At 36.5% G+C, this 25,945-nt stretch overlaps 6 protein-coding genes across 9 annotated transcripts in view; 3 read left to right on the forward strand and 3 right to left on the reverse strand.

The window, feature by feature from the left end:
* Positions 1–7,126, reverse strand: part of LOC129567574 (myosin-VIIa) — a 21,447-nt gene extending 14,321 nt beyond the window's left edge. The window contains exons 1-2 of one of the 4 annotated variants that reach the window (XM_055444628.1): positions 7,108–7,126; positions 5,330–5,998 (exon numbers count right to left, since the gene is read on the reverse strand). The gene's annotated coding sequence lies outside the window, so the exon portion shown is untranslated. Of the gene's footprint in view, positions 1–5,329; positions 5,999–6,531; positions 6,708–6,907; positions 7,047–7,107 lie in introns of those variants that run through there. The other 3 variants (XM_055444626.1, XM_055444631.1, XM_055444630.1) reach the window with 3 other exon arrangements.
* Positions 7,092–14,503, forward strand: LOC129567577 (WD repeat and FYVE domain-containing protein 2). Its single transcript, XM_055444635.1, has 6 exons — positions 7,092–11,419; positions 11,573–11,920; positions 12,101–12,340; positions 12,633–12,971; positions 13,146–13,218; positions 13,306–14,503. The coding sequence occupies exons 1-6, from the start codon at positions 11,259–11,261 to the stop codon at positions 13,369–13,371; spliced, it is 1,227 nt and encodes a 408-aa protein (XP_055300610.1). The 5' UTR covers positions 7,092–11,258; the 3' UTR covers positions 13,372–14,503.
* Positions 14,504–16,006: 1,503 nt separating this feature from the next.
* On the forward strand, positions 16,007–17,209 carry LOC129567578 (alaserpin-like). Its single transcript, XM_055444636.1, has 3 exons — positions 16,007–16,706; positions 16,766–16,895; positions 17,088–17,209. Exons 1-3 carry the CDS (start codon positions 16,119–16,121, stop codon positions 17,207–17,209), a joined length of 840 nt encoding a protein of 279 aa, XP_055300611.1. The 5' UTR covers positions 16,007–16,118.
* A 41-nt stretch (positions 17,210–17,250) lies between these two features.
* LOC129567576 (aspartate aminotransferase, mitochondrial) lies at positions 17,251–19,873 on the reverse strand. Its single transcript, XM_055444633.1, has 5 exons — positions 19,631–19,873; positions 18,879–19,035; positions 18,412–18,759; positions 17,682–18,254; positions 17,251–17,558 (listed from the first exon to the last, which is right to left on the reverse strand). Exons 1-5 carry the CDS (start codon positions 19,711–19,713, stop codon positions 17,436–17,438), a joined length of 1,284 nt encoding a protein of 427 aa, XP_055300608.1. The 5' UTR covers positions 19,714–19,873; the 3' UTR covers positions 17,251–17,435.
* A 592-nt stretch (positions 19,874–20,465) lies between these two features.
* Positions 20,466–23,595, reverse strand: LOC129567575 (hematopoietic lineage cell-specific protein). The gene is made up of 7 exons (XM_055444632.1): positions 22,853–23,595; positions 22,606–22,763; positions 22,261–22,517; positions 21,986–22,100; positions 21,610–21,896; positions 20,960–21,517; positions 20,466–20,877 (listed from the first exon to the last, which is right to left on the reverse strand). The coding sequence occupies exons 1-7, from the start codon at positions 23,017–23,019 to the stop codon at positions 20,797–20,799; spliced, it is 1,623 nt and encodes a 540-aa protein (XP_055300607.1). The 5' UTR covers positions 23,020–23,595; the 3' UTR covers positions 20,466–20,796.
* Positions 23,596–23,824: 229 nt separating this feature from the next.
* On the forward strand, positions 23,825–24,859 carry LOC129567579 (small nuclear ribonucleoprotein-associated protein B; the record flags this gene model as incomplete). The annotated part of the gene is given in 4 exon segments (XM_055444637.1): positions 23,825–23,997; positions 24,151–24,505; positions 24,587–24,643; positions 24,784–24,859. Coding segments are annotated over 4 exon segments (491 nt in total), but the record flags the coding sequence as incomplete, so codon positions are not given.
* Positions 24,860–25,945: the final 1,086 nt, after the last annotated feature.

Consider the following 25,945-nt stretch of genomic DNA (forward strand, 5'->3'; position numbering starts at 1 on the left):
AGGTAAAAAAAAAAACATTTGAATTAACATATGTATTGTTGAAGAACCGATAATAATTGATCAATCTAAGCTCATTTTTAAACGTTAGAAATGCCATGATTACAGCACCGTTTAACGGTAAATCCGTCTATAAAATGTAAACCCTTTGGAACAAATACTTTTTTACTATATGGCTTAAAGTATGAGCTTTTAATTGAAGCAAACACGATTTTTGAGCCGCAAGAATTTGGTGTGAAAATCGAATTTTGCACGAAAATAAAAGAAAAACGAAGGCGCCACTTCATAATAACTATAATATTCGCAAATCTAAATCGACCCTGGCATTGATGTTTATTCTACGCAATTTTAAGTGGATACAAATTTCTGCATTTATATGTTTACTGAGTCAGTAATACTGACGCATTTGCTTTTAAAACGCATGACGTTTTCTATGGTATTTCTCCGAAACATTTTCCGACTGTTTATGTGAAACCATTTTGCATGAAAATAAATATGTAAACATATTCGTTGTAAAAAATACGAGAAAGAATGTCGAGTTGTGTCTGCCAGTTTTTATTCTTCTTCTAATACATTGTAATTGCATTATACTTATTTTCTCTGTTTGTCATGCAGCAACAAAATCCTGTATTTTATGGAGTAACCACATATATTTATACATTTATTGCTATAAATGTTATGTTTGCATTTAACTGAAAGGTTTTTTATCTTTCTCTCCCTCTCTCTCTCTCTCTCCCTCTCTCTCTCTCTCTCTCTCTCTCTCTCTCTCTTTTCCTATTCCAAACTGTTGAGTGGATTTCAACAGGTTTTCCCAACGCAAACATTAATGTATGTTTTCTTCATCATTTGAAGAGAACTTTTACATATTTGTTACTCTTTTTCTACAATTATTTAACTTTTATTTTTCTACTTGAAACTGGATTGGGGCTTCAAAAACAATCAACGAATATGTCATTTCACAATACGATAAAAACACAACATTGACATGCAGATGAGCAAGTAGTTCAAACGAAACATCGAAATGATGAGAACCATTTCAAAGCTGCGATGAATGACAACTGCTTAGAATAAACACTTTTTGTAAGTGCGACGCGCTTGGTGCGTTGAAAGATTTTACTTTGAGTTTTGTAGGAAATGTCTTTTCATCAATCGATTTGGACGTCGTATTATGAGATGTGTTGTTTCAACAACACAAGACACATTTCTGTCTAAGTTTGACGGGTATTTTGACGGATTTTCACACCGGAAGATTCAGTTGACGTACACGAGTTCAAACACAAATCGGAAAAGGTTTTTATTTCATCAATTTTTTTTTTAATTTATCAAAATCAGAAAATAACCCAATGAAATCTTTCAAGACTAGACGTTGCCTCACCCAAGAGAAACGGCCAATATGTTTATACGCTGTCTATCCGCCAAAAATACACTACAATATATATTCACGCTTATTGGACGCCGAATTCAATATATATTCTAGTGTATTTTCGGTGTATTCTTCAGCGTGAAACATATTGAATCAATGAATGCATTCATGGCCATCAGAGGGCGCCTGAATATGTTTCAATATGTTTCACGCTGAAGAATACGCCGAAAATACACTAGAATATATATTGAATTCGGCGTCCGATAAGCGTGAATATATATTGTAGTGTATTTTCGGCGGATAGACAGCGTATAAACATATTGGCCGTTTCTTTTGGGCATCATTATGTATTCAAAAAAAAAATCAATTTGAAATTGATTGAAAATTCTTGATAACTAATATATTTTAATATTGACGACGATCGTTGATCATTGAGAAGACTTTTTCTTCACATACACTTCCCCTTTCTTCCATTGAAACTTCCTCTTCGAAAACAGAATCGAAAAAAAAACGCATTAATCACCGACGCAATCAATTCACTTGAAAGAAAGTAAAAATTATCGATACGTAAGAAGCAATTTCCGATATTGGTTTCATAAAAGCGCACCGTAAATTTAAGTGTTTCGTCAACCGATTTACGATTGAATGCATATTTTGTGTGGAGCACAGACTTTCACTTGTTATCAAGCGTATTACTGATAAGATATGTACAAAAAAAATAATCAATAAATCGTTTAGAATTTGGCAGAAAAAAAATTAATAAATTATGTAGTTCAACATTATGCACTCTGTCGGTAAATTTTTCACATTTGATTGGGTCATCGACTGATTTGTTTCCTCTTCTTCAAACGCCACTCTCTTTGCTGGCGTGATTTATATTGGAAAGAATTCAATTAGTTGAAAATTAAACGAGATAAAAGCGTTCAATATCTTCGCCTCCAAATGGATTTACATGTTTTGATCGGCTGATATAGTGTACGATACTCAGACTTAAAACTGATTACAATCAAAAAGCACGATAGAATCCGCAATTCAAAAATCGAAACACACAGACTTTGCATCGTTAACACAATCGGAAGCTCGTTATATTTGGCCCGTTGAACTGGGTCAAAAATCGATACGACAAAAAGAAAAACCAGGAAATTCAATTTTTAAGCTTAATTCAACGAATTTTGAATCAAGCCTCACTTTTATATTCAATAGAGAAAAAAAATCGGCCATTTGATTGGATATTGGATTTTTTCGTTTCGTTTGTTTGAAAACGAGTTCAAACCCACTTAAAAATGCAAAAGAAACACTTTCTACTGTTTATTTTGCACATTCGTATTGCATTAATATATAAAACATTCCGGTATCAGCATCGGCGATCTACTAGAGTTGATGATTAAAAATCGAAAATATCGATCAAATGAATATTTGGTTTTTTTTTCAGGATGAGCCATGAGCAAATCACAACAGAAGAGTGAAGAAGAGTCATCGTTTGTTTTGTGAATATTAAAATACTCAATTCAATGAATTGAATTTCACGAGCAATCAACATTGCCGATCAAATTTTTCGATTTTATGAGAAAATGAAATTCAATCAATGACATCGACATGCTAAAATGGTTTAGATTAAAAACGTTTTTTTTTCTTCGAGACGCTCTCCGCGATTTCAGTTTCAATGGAAATTCACATTGAGATGCCGCAGTATTTGCTCAAAAAAACGTTGCGTTTCTCTCTTTTGGCCGAAATTTCTCAAACCACATTGTCTTGAGCATCCATCAAATCAACCGTTAAACAAACACTTATTGTGTTTAAATTTTCGATTTTTATGCGTATGAAGTATACACGTTTGCCAGGTATACCTGGTAAACTTTACATCAACCTAGTTATTCTCTCTTTATCGACTCGGCTGCTTCATTTTCTTAGCGTAGACAAAAAAGTAATGTCTGACCATAAAATAGTTGTAAAAACAACAATCTGTCAATTGAATCAATCAGCGTTGATTCGAGGAAAGACGAGGAAGACGACGACGAAACAAGAACGAGCTGCTGCGGGAAAATGTTTTAACGGTTTCCATTTAACACGCGCTGAATTTGGTATTGAACATTGTTGTTTTGGAATATCAAGACCGAAAAATCTCTTTCTTTCTCTCTATCCATCTCTCACGAGTCTTCTTTTCTTAACGATCACGAAAAAGAAAACTGAAAGAAAAAAATTAAAACCGGTGACGATTCTTGATCCATACGCATTCCTCTCTCGAATGAGAAATCTGATTTCGGAAAAAAGTTCGAAAAGAGCACCAATTCTATGTGCACACTGCACACACACACCACCACATACACTCCACCACATCCACTCAGCAGTGATAAAACGCAGCAAAGGGGAACTAATAATTTACAGTGAGATTATAATAAGCACTTTTGGATAGAGAGAGAGAGAGAGAGAAAGAGCGCAGACTGGTTCTTGTAGAGTGATATAACGTCGTCGAGCAAAAGTAAAACGGCCGAGAAACGGTCGAGAGTTAACATATTTATGTGTTTCGTTGTTCGCGCAATGCAAAAACTGGTAGAGAGGGAGAGAGCGAAGAAAAAGTCGATCGACAGCCAGCTCTCTCATTTGCAATTGCACACCTATAGAGCAGCACGGAATATCTCGTGTGTGGTGAGTGTGTTCGGACAGAATTGGTGCAATCGTCTTTTGAAGAGAGAAAAAAAAGACAACCAACATTCCGTAACATAGCACATTACGTTCAATTATAAAGAGAAGAAGGGAAAAAACACTCTTTCGCTGGCACCCAAGAAGACACGGGACAGAGAATGTTGAAGTAAAAGAATGATTCTTAGCTCCGTTTTATCGCTTGTTATATATTGCAGCTCCATTTTAATTCGATTTTTCATTTGGTCGCTCTTTGCGTCTCTCTCTTCCTTTCGGTAGATGTGTTTGATGGTAGTTGTGCTTGGCTTTTTGCCGAGTGTGAACTGAATTTCCGCCATACATGAACAACAAAACGGCTGATAGACACACCGTCAATCAGAAACGACCATATTGGCTGCCATTTAAAATGCATGTGTTTCTTCAATGAACACCCCGAGAGAGAGAGAGAGATAGACTTGTGTCTGTGTCTTGCTTCGTGGTGTGTTATGTTGTATGCTGCCTTTTTTTCGCTATAAATGTAGCATTATTATTTTTATATTTATTCTTCCTCGTTTTATCTGTACCTCTGCTATACTCCACACATACACACCGACATATCGTGATTTAAATTGTAATAGATTGTACGTTGGTTGAGTTGATTTGCTGCCGTAGCTGTAATGCGTCGAAGCATTACAGTTAATAAATTTATAATTTGTTGGCAGAAGCAGCGAAAAAAAAGCACAATACAGCAAATGTATAGATATGATTTTTATGAGTTTCTATGACTTGGATTCGTGTCCGACCAAACAGCGAAAGAAACGGAATGAAAAACAAAAACTAAACTAATCAACGTAGAGCCAAGCACACACTCAAATTTTTTTTTTCTTCTTTCTTTTAATTAATATTCAAACGAAAATGTTTTTGATATAAATGAAAAGCCATTTCTTTTATGAGAGTTTCGAGTCGAGCTGCGGGTGCAGTATTGAAACGGCCGTAATTTATGAAAGTGTGAATTCACTAAAACGGAAGACGACCACCGCGCATAGAATCGTAAACAATTTATTCAAGTGCATGCATTAGAAAGGATCCGTATGTCGACGATGATCTTTCAAAATGATATTTTCTTCCGATTTGTTTGCTCGCTTCGAAGAAACACTTCGTTTACCACTTGAATTTGGTTGATGGGATTCCATTTGAAAAGCCGTTTATTTGTTTTTTTCACAGAAGGTGAATGTAAATCATGCGTATTTAATGATTATTTATTCTAACAGAGGCTTGTCGTTGAAAGTTTCAACTTGAAAACCGAATGATGTTGAAACAAAGAAAAGAAACTACATGCAATATATTTACCAGTGTCAAAGTGATACACAAAGAAAAAGCTGTGTGATCCTCGAATTTTAATTGGGTCGTTAGAAAAATTCCGCTTAAGCTACAATTTCCACGCGTCTAACGAGCATTCCTGCTGTGTCATAAAGTGGTTGGTGTCATCAAGCGATCGCTATTCCACTGGCGATGACCGAAGTTCTTCGTGAAAGAATTCACACACAGCAACACAACACACACAAAGAATACACACTACTCGGCAGCACACTAGATATATTTACATTCAATTGAATTTCACTGCCTTGGTGATCTTATTTCCGAATTTCATTTTTTTTTCTTTTTTTCTTTTTTTTCTTTTTTTCTTTTTTTTCTTTTTTTTTGCTGTTATTTCTTTGCTTGACTTTTAATTAGTATTCGATACACAATGAGCGTCGCTGTTTGATGAATTTTTTTTTTCGGTACCACTGATTGTTCGCTATTCAAATTTCTCTTTCAACTAAACACACATCACCAGCACAAACACACACACACACACACTCTCGAAAAAAGTGGGTTTCACAATGGAACTAAAATATCATTATAATCGTTAATTTTGTTTTAATTTCGATGGTTAATTATTTTGTTTACTTTTTTTTTTCTCCTTCTTTTTAGTTTCAGTTGAGAGAAATAAGAGCTGCCACTTCTTGTACTTCGTATCTAGAAACGGAGAAAGAAAGATATACAAACGAAACTTATTTACATATTTCCAAACAATTGCCACTTCACTTTAAAAAATTTGAGTTCTCGCAACAACAACAACAACAAAAGTGCACACGCTCACAAGTCATCCGCATAGCAATTTTTGCGCTGGAATGTATATAATTAGATCAATATTTTCTATATATGTGATTTTTTTGTCTATTTTTTCTCTCTCTCTCTCTCTCTCTAGTTCACTTGGATTCTTCTCTTCTTTTTCGCTTGCGGCTTGGCCTCTGATTGTTATTTATTTTCGAGTGAGAGAGAGAATATTTCGCTTGATTGAAATTTAATGTTTGGTTATGAAAAATGACACTCGGCCATTTCCCTATTGCCATATACGATGATAAAATAGACGATCGTGTTGAACCTTTGCGGTTCAATTATCACAAAAGACGAAGAAGTTACAACAACAACAACAACAACAAAAAATGAAATGAAAAAAAAAATACTCAAAATAACAACGTCAAAGAACGACCAAGCGAGATACACACCAGAAAGAAAGACGTGTACACGTAATCAAAATGAAACATCAAGCGAAAAAGATTCTAAACTCTCTACATATATCATATATACACAGCGGTGCGGTGCTGGCCATTCGTTGTGTGCTGTACTTTTCACCCAATGATCATTTTGCCGTTTTATTTCTCTTCTTCCTCTTATTTCTTCGTATCGAGGCGTAGTTCGCAACAAGTTGCACTTTTTTATTTTCTATCCAACGCGAGATCGAAGTCGAGTCGACGTTGCAATTTCCAAAACACTATGATTCATTGAGCATTTTTGTTTCAAATCGAAACAAAAAATTAACAATGAACGAAACAAAAAAAAAATTGATTCTTTCGACCAAACTAAAAATTAAATGCCACACACCAAATGAAACACACACAAAACGCATTCGATCGGAACAACACTTGAAAATGACAACAAAAAATATACGTGTGTATGAAGTAAAGAACACACGTAGGGAAAAACCCCTCACTGAAAAGTATATATAATGTGTGGATAGAACACCGCAGCAGAGCCGAATTCGAAATGACAACGATCGGAAAGCAGCGCGTTCGTTCACTTACCAAGTACAGAACTAAACTGGACAGATAAGTTCGAAATGAAATTCGAGTGAGTGTGTTGTACGAAAATTCCCAAACAGGTAGCGAGCGGTGTGTATCTTTGGCGAGTGTATGTTTATGTGCGCACCTATGTATGTGAATGCGTCGAATGCGGCTATGTGTGTGTTCATTCAAAGCGCGCCTCACACAATGGAATCGACGATCGAAAGCATAGACAGATAGATAGAGCGAGAGAGAGAGAAATGTACGAAGAGACAACAAGGGAACTGAGACAGCGTCAATCGTGTTGCTTCGAACTCTCTGCGTAAGCTGCTTTAGCATACAATAACTTACCTTTATGGTAGGGCATTGAATTCTCATGCGATCTACATTCAATCTATATATGCGTTTGCATCGCATATTCACATGCGGAACCATTGAAATTTTTCGACACGAGAGATTCTGTACGTGTTTTTTCTTCTGCTTTTTCTTTGCCATCATTACCATTTGTGTTGGTGTCAAAAAATACACCGAAGTGAAGAAAAAAACACACAAAGCGAAAAAAAAACACTTGTCGTTTATGAATCGAAGAAAATGTTTTTTCCACCTAGCAAAGTTCAGTTGTGCAAATTTCGAAATTAACTCGATTCGCTGGCATGGTTCTTGAACTTCATGACGACGGTTGTAAATGTGACCTTTGGCGAGTCGGTTTTCCACTGAAATCCGAGCGAACACACAACAGAATAATACCGATAAAACGAGTTTTCCAATTGCATGATATGTGCCGTAAGTACGTGTATGTACTGGCTCGAACCGCTATTATGGTCTCGTCGCATCACCGTCGAAGCCGTAAAAATGTGTGTGGATGGCTGTGTGTATAGCTAGCTGCGATGTGTGCGCTGTGTTATGATATTTAAATTAGTTTACATTAAAAACGACAAAATTTGACCATGCGCCAGTTTTTAACACAGCAGCGATGCACACACAAACCCATTCTTCTGCTGCCATTTAAATATGCACCTGTGCCGCAAGATCATCACCGCATTCTCCAATCCAAACACACCTATACCTCAGCATACACACACATACGAACACTGTTGCGCTCGCCGAATGCAACACTGATTTCGATCGATTTCGGAATTGTATACATTAACCGGGAGCTTTGCGTGCAAGAAGATGAATCTATTCTAGTTTATCTGTTTCACACATCTCGTTTGGTCTCAATTGAATTTACTGCGTTGCATGCTGTCCATCGGAATAAAACAACAACAGCCAGCCGTTTGCTCGCTCGCTCGCTCACTCGCCTGCTCGAATTAAAAAATTAATTCAAGTCGAAATTGCAACATCGGCTCGGTTCTTTGTACTACGTCTGCAATCGCACATCCAAATTACACTGTGTAAGCAATCATCATCAGTTGCTGTTGCTGCTGCTGCTTGGCAAATGAATGCACATGCGAATGATATTGTTGTAGGAAATGAATCGTCGCTTGATTGGAAGTCGTCTTTCGTCAGCATGAGAGACTTTTGCTTCAAAGTCTTTGTTTTTTTGTAGCTTTTTTCTCTCGTGCTGACTTAAAATGATATAATTTCCAAAGTATAATAACCGTTTGCAGCCTCACATATCTATCAAAAATTATGATTACAAAATGATACAAAATTACGTGATGTGAGGGCTTTCAACACCAATGTCGTCTCTAGTTTATTATGTGATTTCCTACCTTTTCCTTCTCCTCTACCTTTTTTCCGTCTGGCAAACAAATCGTTTAGATATATGCTAATTTGACTTCACATTTTGTTATAATTCTCTTTCTCATTAGCTGTGCGCATAAATATGAATTGAGATTGAAACGTGAAGTTTAAATCGGTGGAAAAAGTCGAGCTTGAGAAAGACATTCACAAATGCGAGCTGTAGCAAACGACGACGGTTTTCCTCTTTTCAACTGAACAAAAAAAAAAAACAAACAAACCAACAATCAAATAAACACAATCGAAATGAGGGGAATTATAGCATTTAATGCGATTAAGCTGAGCCGTATCAAACACACTATCGACCACTTATTCAACGAACCAACACATTTCAAGTGGCAAATTCGATGATTATTTCGACTGAAACAAATGACTTGCAAACACCTACTTTCTAAGTTGCGACGAATTTTTGAAATTTAAGTTTGATTAGATAAAAGTGATGATTGATGAATGAATCTAAATATGCGTAAAAAATTGAATCGTTGAATCAAAATCTGTAGGTATAAACTAGAGTATAAATGATCGAGAAATCAAAAGTTCAAACTAATAACACGTGATTGAATACCGAATAAACGTGATTTTATTCATCAAATCGGTTGACGGCTCCTGTAAATTTTGGACCTGATAATCTCATTATCTAAAACAATCATTTAGACTTTAAAATTTTATGACATTAATCAACAGTTTTATGATCTCTATTTTTAATGCAACGTTTGGGTATTTTTAGAAATTGTCTGTGTATTTTTCATTAAAGCTTTAGTACCTATAGATATGAATTTCAATTTTAAAGCCACAAAACTAGCGCTCCCGCACTTTATTGCCGTAAATATTATGTTTGGCTTATTTCTTTCCTTCTGCATTCATATTGCTATTTGGTTACATATATCAAATGGAACAGACGCATTTGCACACTTTTACTCAGTGCACAGTGGGTTCGGCTATTGTTGTTTTTTTTTCTTCCCATTTCCATTGTGTGTTCGGTTTCAAGCAATGGAATAGGAAATACACACCAAGTCAAGTTAAAATGTGGTCAAATTTAAATTGCAAAAATTTTGATGCGTGCTCAAGTAGTAATAACGTAATTGGAAGTGATTTTCGATTGCATGCTCGTTCAAGTCAAATCATATATATGCCAACGGTGTGTTTTGTTGTCAGTTCGGTGTGTAAAGAATTTTTTTTTTTCATCATTTGTTTTGATTGCAATGAAGTGAAAAAAAGTTGCATTGTGGTATAACATGTGTGTGTGGTGAGTGCATGTATGTGGAAAAACTCTGAACTGTGTGCGTTTGTGTGTGTGTGTGTGTGTGTGTGTGTGTGCATAGAAAAGTCTTGTGATTTTTCCCGTTCGCCACAATCGAATCGAACGAGAAAAAAAAACATGTAAACAATGGGTTGCTTTTGTGCATTCATCTAGCAATTAAAAAATTATCATCAACAAAATGCAAGAGAGATAAATTCCATAATTCGGTGAACAAAATCGTAATAAATTTGTGTTGTTTTGAGTGATGAACTCGGCAATAATAAAAGGGCAAGATATTTTTGCTGGTTATAATCAAACAAACAATGGAACAAACAAGTCAGGCCCATTCATTTAGGGTTTGATGGGCAAACAATAATACTATTAATTAATTACGATTCCTCTATTGAAGGCAAAAATAACGACAACATAATATTCAATTAATCTTGACAAATTTGCATTGTGTGATTTTAAAGTGAAAACCCATTCGCTCTGCGGCGTGGCTTTTGTATGATAAGTCATTTTTTATATTGATAACAAATGGAATAGATGCGATGGGTGTAAATAAACGGGCAACAAATACGAATGAAATTCATGTTGAATTCATTTCAACTGACGTTTTGCCGTCGTGTGTTGAATACACCTCACCATGGTGAGTTTTGTGTCAGTGAACACAACGAGACATGGCTCGATAGTTTCAACGGTGTCAGCTGTCTCTGTTCGCAACCAAATAGAATCGGAGCGTTGACAAGTAGAATGAGACAAACGTAGTCGTGTTGAAATGGTCGATGTTGCACAAACATAAATGCGTATGTATTCACCACCGTAGCACGTAGTGTGCGTGTGTATGTGGAATCATAGCAAACGTCAATCGTTCATCGCAAGAAAGATATATATTTTCATTTCTAGTTGTTAGTCAGATTCACACAGCAACACAGAAGCTGTATCCGTTCATAAACATATAAACAATTAATTCTGAATCATCCCAGTAGTTTTCATGGGGATTTTTCTTTTATTTGTGGTAATAAATTGAGTTCGATTTTTTTCATTTCGAAATTTCAAAAACGTGGACGACGAAATAGTCCAATTGTAACAATTAAACAAACAACAATAAAACAGAGAAAGTGTATCGCCTACGAATTCTGTAATTGACAGAACAGCGAAAGAGAGAAATTTATTATAGCGATAAATAATGGCAGCAGAAATTAAACCAGCTCCGCGCAATGCAAACGATCGCTTTAGCACCGTAAACAAACCGGAATTGTTGAGCAAATTGGAAGGCACAGCGGACGACATAAATGCAGCGATTTTCATAAATGGTGAAGATGGTGTTATCAGTGTTTCAGATGACAAGTAAGTGAGAATCAGTGTGTTCAAACATGTGAACTTGAATGGGTGGATTGTGATAATTATCACTAAGTTTGATAAAAAAAAAAGACTTCGACAACAAAAAAAAACCAACCAGACCAATTGAATTTTTGTACTTGATTTTTTTTTCTATTACAGAACGATTCGTGTTTGGTTACGACGTGATTCGGGTCAATATTGGCCGAGTATATGTCAGTATATGCCATCGGGTTGTACATCGGTTGATTATCACTCGTTGACGCGGCAACTGTTCATTGGACAAGACAATGGCACCGTATCACAGTACAAATTATCGAATGATTGCAATAGTTTGACAATGATTCGAGACTATTTGGCACATCAGGCTCGTGTGACTGGATCTTGCTTTGCCCCAAAAACCGGATGGATTCTCTCCTGTGGCAGAGATAAACTATTCTCGTTTCACAGCACCGATACAGCGAGCCGTCTTGGTGGCTATACATTCGAATCGATGTGCTCGGCACTTCAGTATCCTTTTTTTAATGATGAAACAAAATTACGCGCCGTTTTTGGCTTTTACTTTTACATACTTTGCAATTATATCGATCAATTTTTTTTTTCAAGTGATTTTAGTTTCTTCTTTGGGCTTACATCAAATCCAATTAAATTTTTTTCCTTACATCACGTGTTATTACTCGCGTCATGCAGATATGATTCACAGGCGCAGTACGTATTTATCGGTGACTCAGGTGGGCAAATAACAATGTTGCGTTTGGATACCGGCGGTGCTCAATTTGTGACCACATTCAAGGGTCATACCGGTTCGATTCGCTCGCTGAGCTGGGTTGCTGGCCCACAGCTTCTGTTCAGCGGATCATGTGATCAATCGGTTATTGTTTGGGATGTTGGCGGCAGACGCGGAACAGTTTATGAATTACAAGGTCATAAGTAAGTAAATATGCGTATCAATTTTATACGATGCCAAAATGTCAACAACTCCGATTAAAATTGGCATTTGGCTTCTGTCTCTGATATTACTTTCTTTTATTATTTCTCATCTATTTTTGGTTGTCGATTTCTTTCTTTGCTTTTTTATCTTTTTATGGCTTTCTTTCTGTGTATTTTTTTTTTGCCCATTTTTCGCTTTTCACTTTCTTCTTCACTTCTTTTTGGTTTTCGGTCATATTTTCCATCAACCAATTGCACACACAATAAATCTCATTTTCCCCCAAAATTTCAGCAACAAAGTGGCTGCGTTGAAATTCGCCAACACAACGCAACAGTTGATTTCAGCGGGTGAAGATTCGGTGCTCGTTTTCTGGGAGATGAATGCAATGCGAAAAGAAGTGTGCGAATGGGTTGAATCGGACACATGTCAAGCGTGTACTCGGCCATTTTTCTGGAATCTTCGTGCCATGATGGATCAACGACAAATCGGTATCAGACAACATCATTGCAGAAATTGCGGTCGCGCTATATGCGATAAATGCTCAAGCAATCGCATTAATATACCGATAATGGGCTTTGAGTTTGATGTTCGAGTATGCGATCCATGCTACAATCAGCTGAAAACATGCGAGTGAGTAACGAAAATAGCACACTGTTGAATTATGAAAGAGCGGTGTATAGATGAACAAAGGACGGTTCAATCTATTTGTTTTTCAATATGCCATTCAAAATGTTTACGTTTTTTTTTAATTGATTTTGCATCATGCCTATGAAATTCCATACTAAATCAATATTTCATTTACAGGCGACCTTCGTTGGCCTCATTTCACGATGTTAAACACAGCGTGGTATCGATGGACTTAGACGAAAGTCGTAAAGTATGTTTTCAATTCAACGACAAGGAACTTGCGATGATTTTTGAAATTTTCCTCATTTTAATCACTTTGAACACTTTCTTTTTTCAGCGTTTGCTAACCGTTGGCCAAGACAGAGTAATCAAAATCTGGGACCTAGCTGCAGTTTGGCCTTAGTTTATTGTCGTCATCAATTTACTATAAAATGTGCTCTCCAAATTGCTTTTGCCTCGACGTGTCCCTCTCACATCGGAATTGAACATTTCCCCCAAAATACTGTAACAACAAAATCAAGCTAAACCAAAATTTAACATCAGACATCGAAATTAGCAATGTGGAATTTTGTGTCGTGCACGTAATTTGATATTTATACGCATCTCAAACAAAAAAAAAAAGAATGTTCATTGCAGCGATACTTAATTGTAAACACCATTAAAATAAATTCGAAGGAAAAATGAAAGCGTTATCATACAGTTGCTGACTGAATGTACCTATCACACTGAAAATGTTCTGGAAAAATCCTCACTAAAATAGTTGTTTTTTTGATTTTATAAGAAAAAACATCTTGTGTACAGAGATAAATGTATCCCCTCGCGTCCCTCTTGTGTATTTGTGTAAAGAAAATCCTTTGTTTGGCTAACTGCATTCCTACGAATTAAAAATTCTGGAGAAAAAAATTCGCGTCAAAAAAAAACACGACTTTAATCAGTCGAAAATGTGTAAAAAAAAAAAAATGAATTCACAACAAAACTAGATAGTTGCTAAGAAATTTATCTAATATATATATATTGAATATTATGAAATATTATTGTAACATTGATGCAATCAAAAAAAGAAATTAATTGAATATTTCCCACATTTTTGGAGAAATATTTTCATTTATACTGGAAACGCTCTCGATACGTGCAACAACAAAAATCAATACACACTCAACAAGTGAATATTTAGCTTATAAGTGAATTGAAAGCATAGCGAATGTTTGATCTTTATATTTTCAATGGAATACGGAGCATTTTATTTTCCTTCGCCCGATATTCATTGTCAACTGCTATCGTTCCTTATCTAAAAAAAAAAATGTATATTCGAACTGGTCGTTTACAAAATTTACTTTTCAGTTATTTATATATATATATATACAAACAGTGATGTTTGATAGAAAAAGAGTGTGAGCGTCTTATGATTTGTGAAGATTCGCAGTGAACAGCTATGCATATATATTTCAGCGATGTGTACACTTATACAGTAAGCGAGAGCGATAAGTCACAACAAAATGGAATAAATACAAAAAGAATATGTATATGAAAATAAATGACGGATTTTTCTTCTCTTTCTTCTTTTCTATTGATAATTTCGAGTTAATTTTGTTTATTGATAAAGCGAACCAAAATGACCGATAGAAATGTTTGGAGACCGACAGAAACATTATCAGTTAGAACCAATTTATACGTTGCCCAGTGATTCGAGCTATTTTCAATTGAAAAAAAAAATAGCAGAGCAAAGTTCTGTTGACGCAAATAGATTGCAATGATTGCTCGCTCGCTAGGTCGTTTACTGACAACACGAAAATGTGTGTGTGTTTCACACATTTAGTCTTACAATTAGCAAGCACGATATACTCGTTTGCATTGTTCTCTAATTGACACAAATGTTGAATATGACTGGTCCACAATTCGATCATATCGATCATGTATCCAAAGAGCATTCGGTGAGCAAATAGTTAGCATTCGACGAATCAAATATAAGTTATTCAGACATTCAGTCGTTCTGACAGGCTGATCAGATTTCACAACTTGTTCTCTTTGCTGTTTTTGCGAAGGAATCATTGTTTTTCTATGAATATTTAAAAAATACTTCTTTCATCATAAAAGTATTCGGAATTCAATTGTTAAATGCCATTTTTAGTAGCTTCAAAATTGAACAGTTCAATGTAAACATTTGTTCAGAAGAATGTCTTCAACTTACTTTTGGTGCTTTCAGAACATGCAAATTTGGTCGACGATGTGGTTCCATGGTCTTGACGATCCTTCTTTTTCCAAATCGAATTTCAAGGCAATACAAACGGAGATGATACGATTGGTCATTCCTTTAACTCCGCTTAATCATTGGGTATGGTGACGATAGCAATGAAAATAACTATGAATCGATTTCACTCAAATCTATGAATGTAACAAAATTATTACAACATTCAACTTGTGCAGAGCGATACGAAAAAGTAAATCTTTGGAATCTTGTTTAAGCTGCCTAAATAAACATCTGCTTAAGGTAGGGCTTACATCTACAATAAGTTATATTGTCATGAATTTTTGGAATCATTTGATTCGATTAAGTTCATTTAGTCTTTTTTGGTATTACTATTGTTGAAATTTAACTTGTGTTTTCAAAACACAGGAAGTATTCATAATTTTGATATTTTTCGCTTCAGTTTCATTCCATAAAAGACAATTTCAGTTGTAGGCAACTGTTTGAACGTTACGTTTGCACAAACCCTAGCGTTGAAAAAGATGAATGCAAAAAAATAAAAGTTGAATATTTTGGGAAAAATGTTGGTGTTATTCTCATCGATCCTACTTGCAACTTGTTCAGAGGTCACTCCAAATACCCAAATTGATGAATTTACCGCTGGAATTTCGAGTTTTGCGAAGAAATTTTATCAGGTATTATTCAAAATAAGCCCGAAATTTGTTGAATCATAATATTTTTTTGGCACTGAGATATAGCAATGTGCTCAATCTGCGGTTGGAAGTATGCTTGTGTCCCCCTTTTCGGCAACGATGGCGCTTTCACTCATCTCGCAAGCATCTGATGGCATCACTTTTGACGAATTGCGGAATGGGCTGCATTTGAGCGATGCAAACGCTACATAAGCTGATCGATTCCACCAGTATTACGTATCGCTGGAGAAAAACGCTGGAAAGTCCAAGCTAATGGTTGCTAATCGACTTTATGTGCAACAAGGTTTTCAATTGAAACCGAGTTTCCAAGAAGTGGCTGCCGTTAAGTTGTTTTCAGGTGCTGAGTCAGTGGACTTTACGAAAGCGAATATAACCGCAGAAATGATCAATAAATTTGTAAAGGAGAAAACAAATGAACGGATCAAAGAAATCGTCAAACCAGACATGTTTGTTGACCATCACTATCGCGCAGTTCTGATTAATGCAATCTCTATGAAAGGCACATGGGTTAAACCATTTCCGGTGATTCGCAAACGAAATTTCTACATTAATGAAACAGCATTCGTCGAACGTGATTTTATGATGGTTAGTCAATATTTTTGGAGTATTCGTATGAATGAACTTGATGCTAGAGCGATACGACTGGATTACGCGAAATCAAACTTCTCATTTGTACTCATTTTACCAAACAATCGGATAGGGCTTCATGCGCTTGAATCGCAGCTCACCAATTACACTCTATCACAAATTATGGATCGAATGATTTATTTCAAATGTATTATTCATATGCCGAAGTTCAAAATCGAGTCATCAATCAGTCTTAAAGAGATTTTGAAGAAAGTATGATTTATCAGTGCTTCGATGAAACAGAATATAAAATCGAATCTTTTTTTGCTTAGATGAGCATGGTTTCGATGTTTGATCGAACGGCCAATCTGAGTGGCCTTTCAGATTCAGAGGAGCCATTGTACGTGGACGATATAATCCATAAAACCACCATCGAAATAGACGAAAAACACTCGGAAACAGGTAGAATATTACAAATTACGCTTGTTCAATTAGCTAAACATTAGGAGAATGGGATAGGTAACATGACAAGAATTGGAAAAAAAGACATTTACCAAATCATCGCCCAACATTACATGTGTCAATGACCTAGTTTACTCTTCTGCAAAGTTCACCTTCTAAATTCTAACTATTCTACTGACATTAATTTTCAAGGAAGAAGCATAAGGACTTTAGAAGCTGCATTTTCTTTCGAAGTCTATCATCCGTTCATATACCACATTTGGGACAGAGCAACCAACACCACAATTTTCAGCGGCCATATTAAGAATTTTTGATCCGATTGAGCAACAGGAGAAATGAAATAACATCTCAATGGTTTTCAATAATTAAAACATGTGTATTATTTCCATCTCAAAAAAGTATTGGGAATTAAATTGATAAATGCAATTGATCCTGTCATTTCATAACAGCCTTTTGACTTTGTATCGAAATTTTGAAATTGTAGCGATTTGATGTGATTTTGGTGTGGGGATGCAATGAACCTTCGCTTTCATTCTGTTTTTACTTGGTGACTGCGTGGATGGCGTGAGCCAAATATTCGACATTTTTACTGGTAACTCCAGCCATTGAGATACGGCCATCTTTGGTCAAGTAGACGCTGAACTCCTTGGTGATACGTTCGCACTAGAATTGAAGGGAAATGTGATTCAAGTGGAATTTTCCAGGATATTATCATTTTAAATAGCTTTAAATTTGAACAGCTCTGTTCAATGTGAACATTTGTTCAGAAAAAAGTCTCTAACTTACTTCTGGTGCTTTCAATCCAGTGAAGCAGAACATGCCGATTTGGTCGATGATGTGGTTCCATGGTCTTGACGATCCTTCTTTTTCCAAATTCGATTTCAAGGCAGTACGAACGGAGATGATACGATCGGCCATTCCTTTAACTTCACCCAACCATTGGGCACGCAATTGCGGTGTGCCCAAGATTTCACGCACAAGGTGAGCACCGTGAATTGGTGGATTTGAGTACATTGGACGAATTAAGATCTTGATTTGTGACATGCAACGGTCGGCTTCATCTTTGTCGGCGCACACCAACGAAAAGGCACCAACACGTTCACCGTACAAGCCCATATTCTTGGCGTAGCTCTGAGCCAAACAGAATTGATGTCCTTCCTTGGCGAACAAACGTACGGCAAATGCATCCTTGTCTACGCTACCGCTGGCGAAGCCTTGGTAAGCCATATCAAAGAATGGGTACAAGTTGCGTTTCTTAATCAATTGCGACAATTCTTGCCATTGTTCTGGTTTTGGGTCGACACCAGTTGGGTTGTGAGCACAAGCATGCAAAAGGATGATTGACTTCTCTGGGATTTTCTGTTGGCGAAACAAAATCAAATGTGTCAAAATCATTTTCTTTCTCATAAAAATTTCGAAAATTCCAAATTTTGTTCAATTTAAAACTTTTCATTCTTTAAATAATGATTGAATCTAAAAAATTATTCCAAGAAATTATATATCATTGGCGCCTTACGTTGATATCTTCGAGAGCGCCTTGGAAGTCGAAGCCGCATGTTTTTGGTTCGTAATATCTGTATGATTTGACATTTAAACCGGAATGCTTGAAGATTGGTGTGTGATTTCCCCAACTTGGTGTTGGTAGGTAAATGTCTTTGCCCTGAGCGAACGAGTTCAAGAAAGCGCCGCCAATTCTCAATGCTCCAGTGCCTGAGATTGATTGAACGGTAGCCACATTTGGTGCAACGGTATCGCTTGCATTCTCATTCAATGCCAAACCAGCTGACAATTTACAGAATTCAGCATTGCCACCGATAGCCGAGTATTCCTTGTCAAGTTTGGCATTCAAAATGTTTTGTTCAGCCTTTGATTAACGATGTGAAAAAAAAAATAAATCAATTAGAGCCATTGCTGATAATAATCATATTGGTTATGAATCATATTCATAACCTATGAAAATATTCAATGCTAGAGATAAATTACCTGTAAAACAGTTGGCAAAACGTATGGTTTTCCATTGTCATCACGATAAGCACCGACGCCCAAGTTGATTTTTTTCGGATTGGTATCGCGTTTGAATGCTTCAGTTACTCCTAAAATGGCATCGGGTGGTCCCATTTGTACAGCGGAAAACCATGATCTGTGTCAATAAGCCAAACCAAAAAATACCGTATTAGAACAACAACAAATACGTGCATTGACGGCTTACGATTCGAATAAAAACATGTTTGCCAATAAATAGCCGGCACATTTGTGACATAACCAAAATAAAATACTGAAAATACCACACACAACGTTCGTCGATTTAAGACACTGGTGAAAATATTTATAAGTCTCGAAAAGCGATTCGAAATATGTGAAAAACAACAGTGTTACGCAAACACATCTCGCACAAACACTTGACGACAGTTCACTATTGACTGACGTAGAGAGAGAAAGAGAGAAAAGATGAAAAAAAAGGTTTGGCTTGAATTAAACTGGTGATAAGAACGGGAGAATATTTCCGTAATTAGCCACTTGTCGTACACAAATAAAGTACACTAGTTTCATGTTTCGTAGGTTATTGCACAAACCGGATGATCGTTGCTACACACACACACACACACACACACACATTTTTTCACTCTTTTTTTGCATATATATATCGATTTGACGTGACCTTGGAACGATGGGTCAAAATAATGACGGATAAAATTTCAGAAATGAAACAATTTTTTCATGATTGATTCTCTTACCCATATCGTTTGGCAATCATATTTTCCTTTTGTTTCAGCAAATTTTTTGCGTGAAATACAGCTTGTGATGGGCAACGACTCATTTTTGCAACTTTTCTCCGCACTTTTTCAAAGACGATTAAAATAAATTGGCTGTCGTTCTCTCTCTCTCTCCAAATAGATCGAATCAAATCGGCCGCAACTCTATGCCACTTGACTAAAACGTTCTACGTGATTAAACGGTTTGAGGTTAGCGTTTTATACGTATAGAACGTATGGTGCGGTTGGAAATTGACGTATCGGATGACATGCGGCACCTGCGTCACATGAATATACACAATCTCCAGATTGCGGCGTAGCCAACAGACAAATTCGACGTTATCGCAAACGATGATAAAAACGATGAATTTTCGGGTAAACAAATTTTTTTTTGCTGTTGAAAGTCGGTGAATTGCCATGGAATTCAATCGATATTGATAGAAAGTGAAAGACTGATGAAATCCATGAATAATTGATAAATGCAGGATGAATGGCCGATTCGTCGTTTGATTGGAATAAACCGCTATACCGATAACCATACTTCAAATTTTACTGAATTAAACAGTAGCGATTCTGAATCATCTGTTAAGAACTCGACTTGAATAAATCATTATCAAATGAACTACTTTATATGGAGGTCTTTGACGCATCAGCGTAGAATGTTGAAATGATGTATGATTAACATATGTTTACGCACTTTGAACGAATTTTAAACTGGAATTTTTAATTGACAAAATTTGGCACCAAATGAAATACATCACACTCCTTCATTTTTCTTTAGCTTTCTCTGCTTTACATTTAAAAAAAAAACCTGTTGTTCCGAGGTTTCACGGATATAAATCAATCTTGTTTATTTCAATTCTGTTTAGTTCGTCATAATACATTTGATAAAAGTTTCTCCATATGTAAATTAAACATAACCAAAAATGATGAGCAAGCGAAAAATAAAGAACGAAACAAAAATATGTTATTATTTATCAAATCGAATAGAAAATCTATTATTTATCCATTTTCTATATGCGGAATGTCTGACATTTCCGCATCATGTCAATAAAATGATGAGTTTACAAACTAAGATTTAGTTTCACTTGTTGAACGTTTAAATACTCATGTATAAAATTCCTATTGCCTTGTGGAAAAATCCGACGTTACTCGCAAATTTGCACGTAATTTGCTGGAAACAAGCCATATCGATTCTTACACAATCCACGCCACCAGCCTTCGTCAATCTGTGTGTATGGGAAATGTTCAACGAAATTAGTTCATTCAATGCAATTAATTCGAAATTACAAGTTCGAATTTTGTGCTTACCTTTTCGATATGGGTGATAACATCATTTGGATCGAATGAAATTTCATCTTCGGCTGATGCTTGATAATCGTACAGTGCGATGGCTTGAATTTTCGTGTCTTCGATATATTCGGCCAAGTCACAATTTTCATTTCCTGCCAATGCAGCGGAACCTGCTTGTTCCCCTTCGGATTGAGCTTGGCTTGGCTCTGGAGCTTGTTGCTGTATGTAATCAATGTTCGAGTAAATTTGTTCGTTGGCAATGGCTTGATTCGTTGGTACGTCTTGCACAATTTCGGGAACGTTCTCAATAGCCGAACCATTCTGATTGCCAAATGCCTCTGGAGGAGCTACTGCTTCGAAGTGATCGGATTCAACGGATTCAACGGATTGAACCGATTCTCGTTGTGGAATCACATCTGGCTGTTGACTAACCAGATTTGTTGCTTGTGTCTGTGGCTCTTCTTCTGTATATTGCACTTGAACGGGTTCGGGGATCGGTTCTGGTTCAAGTTTCGGCTCTTGCCTTGGAAATTTCGGCTCTTGCACTGGTTCTCGTGGAATCTTAATCGGTTCTTTCTGCAAGCAAAAATGTGGAAATATTTCAGTTTTTGTTCAATACACGAACTGTCAGTTCGAATGATATGAACGTATTTTCGTTTGCGACTTACGCGTTGAGCTGGTGCGATCGGCTTATCTTCAGCTTTATTAAACAAACTGATTGCATTACCAATACTACCAGAACGGCCAGTATCAATTGGAGTTTTTGGTTGACTTCTTCTGTCAGCCTCGTTATTGACATTGCCATTTTGCGAATTTCTTTGTGCTAGCTCACGATCTAAACGATCTTTCTCTTCACGCAATCGCTTTTGTTCGGCCGTTCGCTTTGAATCTTCTTCCTCTTTTTCTTTGGCAAAATTCTCGAATTTTGCACGCAAATTCGACGGTTTGGCTACACCTTTGGAACATGAAAAAGTGATTGTTAACTCAAACAATTTGTCTCCAAATACGGTTTGTTTTCATTCAAGTTTTAATCGTCATAATTACCAATATCAGGTTTTGTTTTCATGTAATTTGTTCCTGCTTTGTCTGGATTTTCCTGGAAGGTCAAAGCCGATTTATCCATACGATCGTTTTGCACGCCAAACTTTCCACCGAAACCCTGAAGCAATGAAACAAAACAAAAAACATTCGAATGAGTCATTTTGTTGTCAATTGATGAATGTCAACAATGCGTTTCGTGGAACACTGAGTCATCATTGTTTCGGAACGATTTGTTTATAAGAAGGCCTCCACTGGGTGGTAGGCAAGTGAATACATACGATTTTGTGATCAACTTGGCTTCCGTGCTTTTCTGTCTTTTCAACGTAATCCCAGCCAGCGGCCGATTTATCTTTTCTATCCTCTTGTACGCCGAATTTTCCACCAAAGCCTTTGCTGTAATCCTTTTGTGATTCATGCTTTTCAACTTTTTCGATGTGATCCCAACCGACGGCTGATTTGTCAATACGGTCGCTTTGTACTCCAAACTTGCCTCCAAACCCGGTAGCATAGTCTATTTGTGAGCTATGTTTCTCCACTATCAATGTGAAAAATTGATTGTAATTAAAGTTCAATGACGACGACTGAAACTAGTTTTTCTATATAAATTGTACACAATTGCCTACCTTTGCCTACATAATCATGACCGACGGCTGATTTATCCATGCGATCCTTTTCAACACCGAATTTTCCACCGTATCCATGGCCTGGATTCTTAATTTCAATCTCTTTTTTCTTCAGTTCGGCGTCAGCTTTCTCTGTTTCTGCACGCAATTGGGTCATACTGAATGGAGATTGAACGCAAAATTAAACATTCATTATTATGATAGACGCTGGATGATTTCAAATTAAAATTCCAAAAACGAAACTCACTCAATGGCTCCGGCTGTGCGTCCGCTGCCTGCTATCGTTTTCGATCCCCAGCGTTGTTCTTCTTCTGTCACATCGTTCACAAAATCGGGATCTGTTTCCCAGTCGTCGTCGTCGGCATTATTTTGTTGTGGCACATTGTGACCAGCCGTTGCCTTCCACATTTCCATTTCGATGTCTTTCAATCACACTCGCACGAATTCTAAAAATCCAACAAGTTTATTCAACTGGATAGAAAGTACTAATCAACACCGCGAATGTACTCGCTTTGAACTTCTTCTTACTTTGTATTTTCTTTCTTTTATCACACCACCAACACAAGGGGAGTGGTCTCAAAATGATAAAAAATGCAAACAACACACTAAATACAATTTTATATGGTGAATGAAACGCAAAAAAAAAAACAACCGAATAACGGAGATGAAATGCAATTAAATGACTAAATTATCACAAACACACTGACTCAACTGTGAACAATGAGAAATTTCTCCGCACTGTTTCATACATGAAGTTCGCTGATTGATGTACAAATTTGTATACACAATGAATGAAATGAACTGCGATGCAAACGAAACGCAGTAAGCGGATTGGCTTTGCGTCAGAGCGAGACGAAGAATGGTGGCGAAAGAAGAAAAAAACAAAACATGATTCACTGTCATTTCCATATTTCGTCGTAACCAACACACTCACACATGGTATTTCCAAACTGTCAACGGTAAATGATTTGGCAAGACTATATCGAACACGCGTTGGCAGAAGCTTGAAATTCCGGGCTATAATCAACGAAAAAAAATTAAAACAACGTTTACATCTCAATTTTCTCGTCAAAAATTCTTTTTCAATTTTTTTTTTAACGCAAATAAATCAAGAAAAATGTAACAAACAATTCCAATTTCTATTCATTTAACAGCATGAAGTTGGTTGCAGATGTAATTTGACTTTCCGAACCGGTTTCGATCCATGTTGCGGTACAAGTTCGTTGACAATGGCAGCCGCTCAGTGAAAACAAGAAAACGAAGCGCTTTAAATCGTTTGCATCACACGGTTTGTGTGTTTTGAATTTTTTTCTTCAGATATTCAATTGCTTTCAATCGAAGAACGTGTAATTTTTTTGTGTGAAACCGTTCAAATAACCGAGCCACAAAATGGTGAGTCAATTTTTTCACGGCATTTTTTGTAATTCCATTTATTTTGTGTGTATTTAATTGTAAGGTTATGTTTATACCACCAAACATAATCGATTTTGGATGCCAATTGAATTGATAAAAAAAAAATGAATTTTTCTGTTTTTTTTTTCACAGGCGATTGGTAAGAATAATAAGATGGCTCAGCATCTAAACTACCGAGTGCGCATCGTATTGCAGGACTCGCGTACGTTTATCGGTACCTTTAAAGCATTCGACAAACACATGAACCTCATCTTGGGCGATTGCGAAGAATTCAGAAAAATTCGACCAAAGAACAGCAAATTGCCGGAACGTGAAGAGAAACGTGTCCTTGGTTTCGTGTTGTTGCGTGGCGAAAACATTGTTTCGTTGACAGTCGAAGGACCACCGCCACCGGAGGAGGGTTTACCAAGAGTGCCCATCCCAGGCGCAGCTACAGGACCTGGAATCGGTCGTGCCGTTGGTCGAGGCATCCCAGCCAACTTATCAAGTATTTATTTCATCCGCTGATTACCAAATAATACACTTTCATCCGCTGATCACCAAATAATATCACAATTGTTTTTTCCAGGTGTAGCCGCTGGTTTGCAAGGTCCAGTTCGAGGCGTTGGCGGTCCATCAGCTCAACGTAAGTTATTGTTTTGATCATTTTTGTTGAAAAATTCGGAAGAAGAGAAATTTGTTTCTATTTTATATGAAAACACTTTTTTGACGACCACCCCACGACATTTTTAATTACATTCGATTTTTTTCACATTTTCCTTATAGATATGGCACCTGTTGGTCGTGCTGCTGTCGCTCCACCACAAATGCGACCACCTCAAATGATGGGCGGTCCACCAGCGGGTATGATGCAAGGTAATTCTCTGTTCCACTAAAATGTGTGCTTGTGTTCGACTTGATATTGATCAGTGTGTTAATTCACACTCGTTTGTTTTTTTTTTGCTTTTGTTATTATCATCGATGTACTAAAATTATTTCAATTTTAAAGGTATGCCACCAGGTATGGGTCGAGGTGCTGGTGCGATGCCACCAGGGCAGATGAGACCACCAATGATGCAGCGAGCTCCACCGCCTTCCGGACGAGGAGGCGCATTTTAATTTGATATGATTATCAAATTTGATGAGAAAATTCCATCGATCCGAATTGTTTAATCGCTTGTAAACTCAAAATCAGTACCATTAAAATTCACTTTGATATGTAATAAAACAGACGGGTTTAATTTTCTTTTATCGCGAATTTTACAAATGCATCGGTTTTTTTGTTTTCTCCTTTCTTGAGCTATCTGATACTGTCTTGAATGAAAGTAAATGGTGTTTTTTAACTTTGATCAAGCTTAAGGCATCTAAATGCGTTTTGATCCAATTTTCATGATTCTGTCATATGAAGCCGCCGGATATTGGAATTTTCAATACAATTTGCAATTTGGAAAAGGCTAAATTCATCTACAAAAGCTTAGCTCTAGGATGATGTGAAAAAAAAATCGCAGGATAAGTTTATCTTCAGTGTTGTTGTTAGCATGCTATAGAACACTTACAAAATAAAACTTAAAACAGCAACAATCACAATAAAAATGATATATTTTCGGTCTTTACGGTTTCATGCAGGAATGCAGGTATTGAAATTTGTATGAAAACTTTCAATTAAAATAGTGTTTCGTGGAATATTTTCATCAGGCATTTCGTTTGGCTAATTCTAGCGCAATTTACATTTAAGGCTTTAGTCACGAGTTAAAATATTCATTTGTTTTACTATCCAATCATAAAAGTACGATGTTCTTTCGAACGTGGCTGGGAGACCCTTTCCACAAAATGTCGCTTTTATTATTCCGAAGACTTCGTATTCCTCACCATTTCTTCTAAAAAGAGCTCCACCCGAATCTCCCCAGCATATAGTTGAAAATTGTGACTTTGCGCACACTTCTGATTC

Source organism: Sitodiplosis mosellana, unplaced genomic scaffold (genome assembly GCF_009176505.1).
Source record: "Sitodiplosis mosellana isolate CC-2019 unplaced genomic scaffold, AAFC_SMos_1.0 Smas_scaffold_11, whole genome shotgun sequence".
NCBI classification, from domain to species: Eukaryota; Metazoa; Arthropoda; class Insecta; order Diptera; family Cecidomyiidae; genus Sitodiplosis; species Sitodiplosis mosellana.

What these genes read in the sequence shown, in the direction of transcription:
- LOC129567577 (XM_055444635.1), top strand. Translation starts at nt 11,259, where the DNA reads ATGGCAGCAGAAATTAAACCAGCTCCGCGCAATGCAAACGATCGCTTT. An exon ending in ATCAGTGTTTCAGATGACAA is followed by an intron (nt 11,420 to 11,572) that starts GTAAGTGAGAAT and finishes TTTCTATTACAG; the next exon opens with AACGATTCGTGTTTGGTTAC. An exon ending in TATGAATTACAAGGTCATAA is followed by an intron (nt 12,341 to 12,632) that starts GTAAGTAAATAT and finishes CCAAAATTTCAG; the next exon opens with CAACAAAGTGGCTGCGTTGA.
- LOC129567578 (XM_055444636.1), top strand. Translation starts at nt 16,119, where the DNA reads ATGGTTGCTAATCGACTTTATGTGCAACAAGGTTTTCAATTGAAACCG. An exon ending in TTAAAGAGATTTTGAAGAAA is followed by an intron (nt 16,707 to 16,765) that starts GTATGATTTATC and finishes TTTTTTGCTTAG; the next exon opens with ATGAGCATGGTTTCGATGTT. An exon ending in CGAAAAACACTCGGAAACAG is followed by an intron (nt 16,896 to 17,087) that starts GTAGAATATTAC and finishes TTAATTTTCAAG; the next exon opens with GAAGAAGCATAAGGACTTTA.
- LOC129567576 (XM_055444633.1), bottom strand. Translation starts at nt 19,713, where the DNA reads ATGAGTCGTTGCCCATCACAAGCTGTATTTCACGCAAAAAATTTGCTG. An exon ending in ATGATTGCCAAACGATATGG is followed by an intron (nt 19,036 to 19,630) that starts GTAAGAGAATCA and finishes TTATTGACACAG; the next exon opens with ATCATGGTTTTCCGCTGTAC. An exon ending in CTGGATTGAAAGCACCAGAA is followed by an intron (nt 17,559 to 17,681) that starts GTAAGTTAGAGA and finishes CTTCAATTCTAG; the next exon opens with TGCGAACGTATCACCAAGGA.
- LOC129567575 (XM_055444632.1), bottom strand. Translation starts at nt 23,019, where the DNA reads ATGGAAATGTGGAAGGCAACGGCTGGTCACAATGTGCCACAACAAAAT. An exon ending in GAAAACAAAACCTGATATTG is followed by an intron (nt 21,897 to 21,985) that starts GTAATTATGACG and finishes CATGTTCCAAAG; the next exon opens with GTGTAGCCAAACCGTCGAAT. An exon ending in CGATCGCACCAGCTCAACGC is followed by an intron (nt 21,518 to 21,609) that starts GTAAGTCGCAAA and finishes TTTTGCTTGCAG; the next exon opens with AAAGAACCGATTAAGATTCC.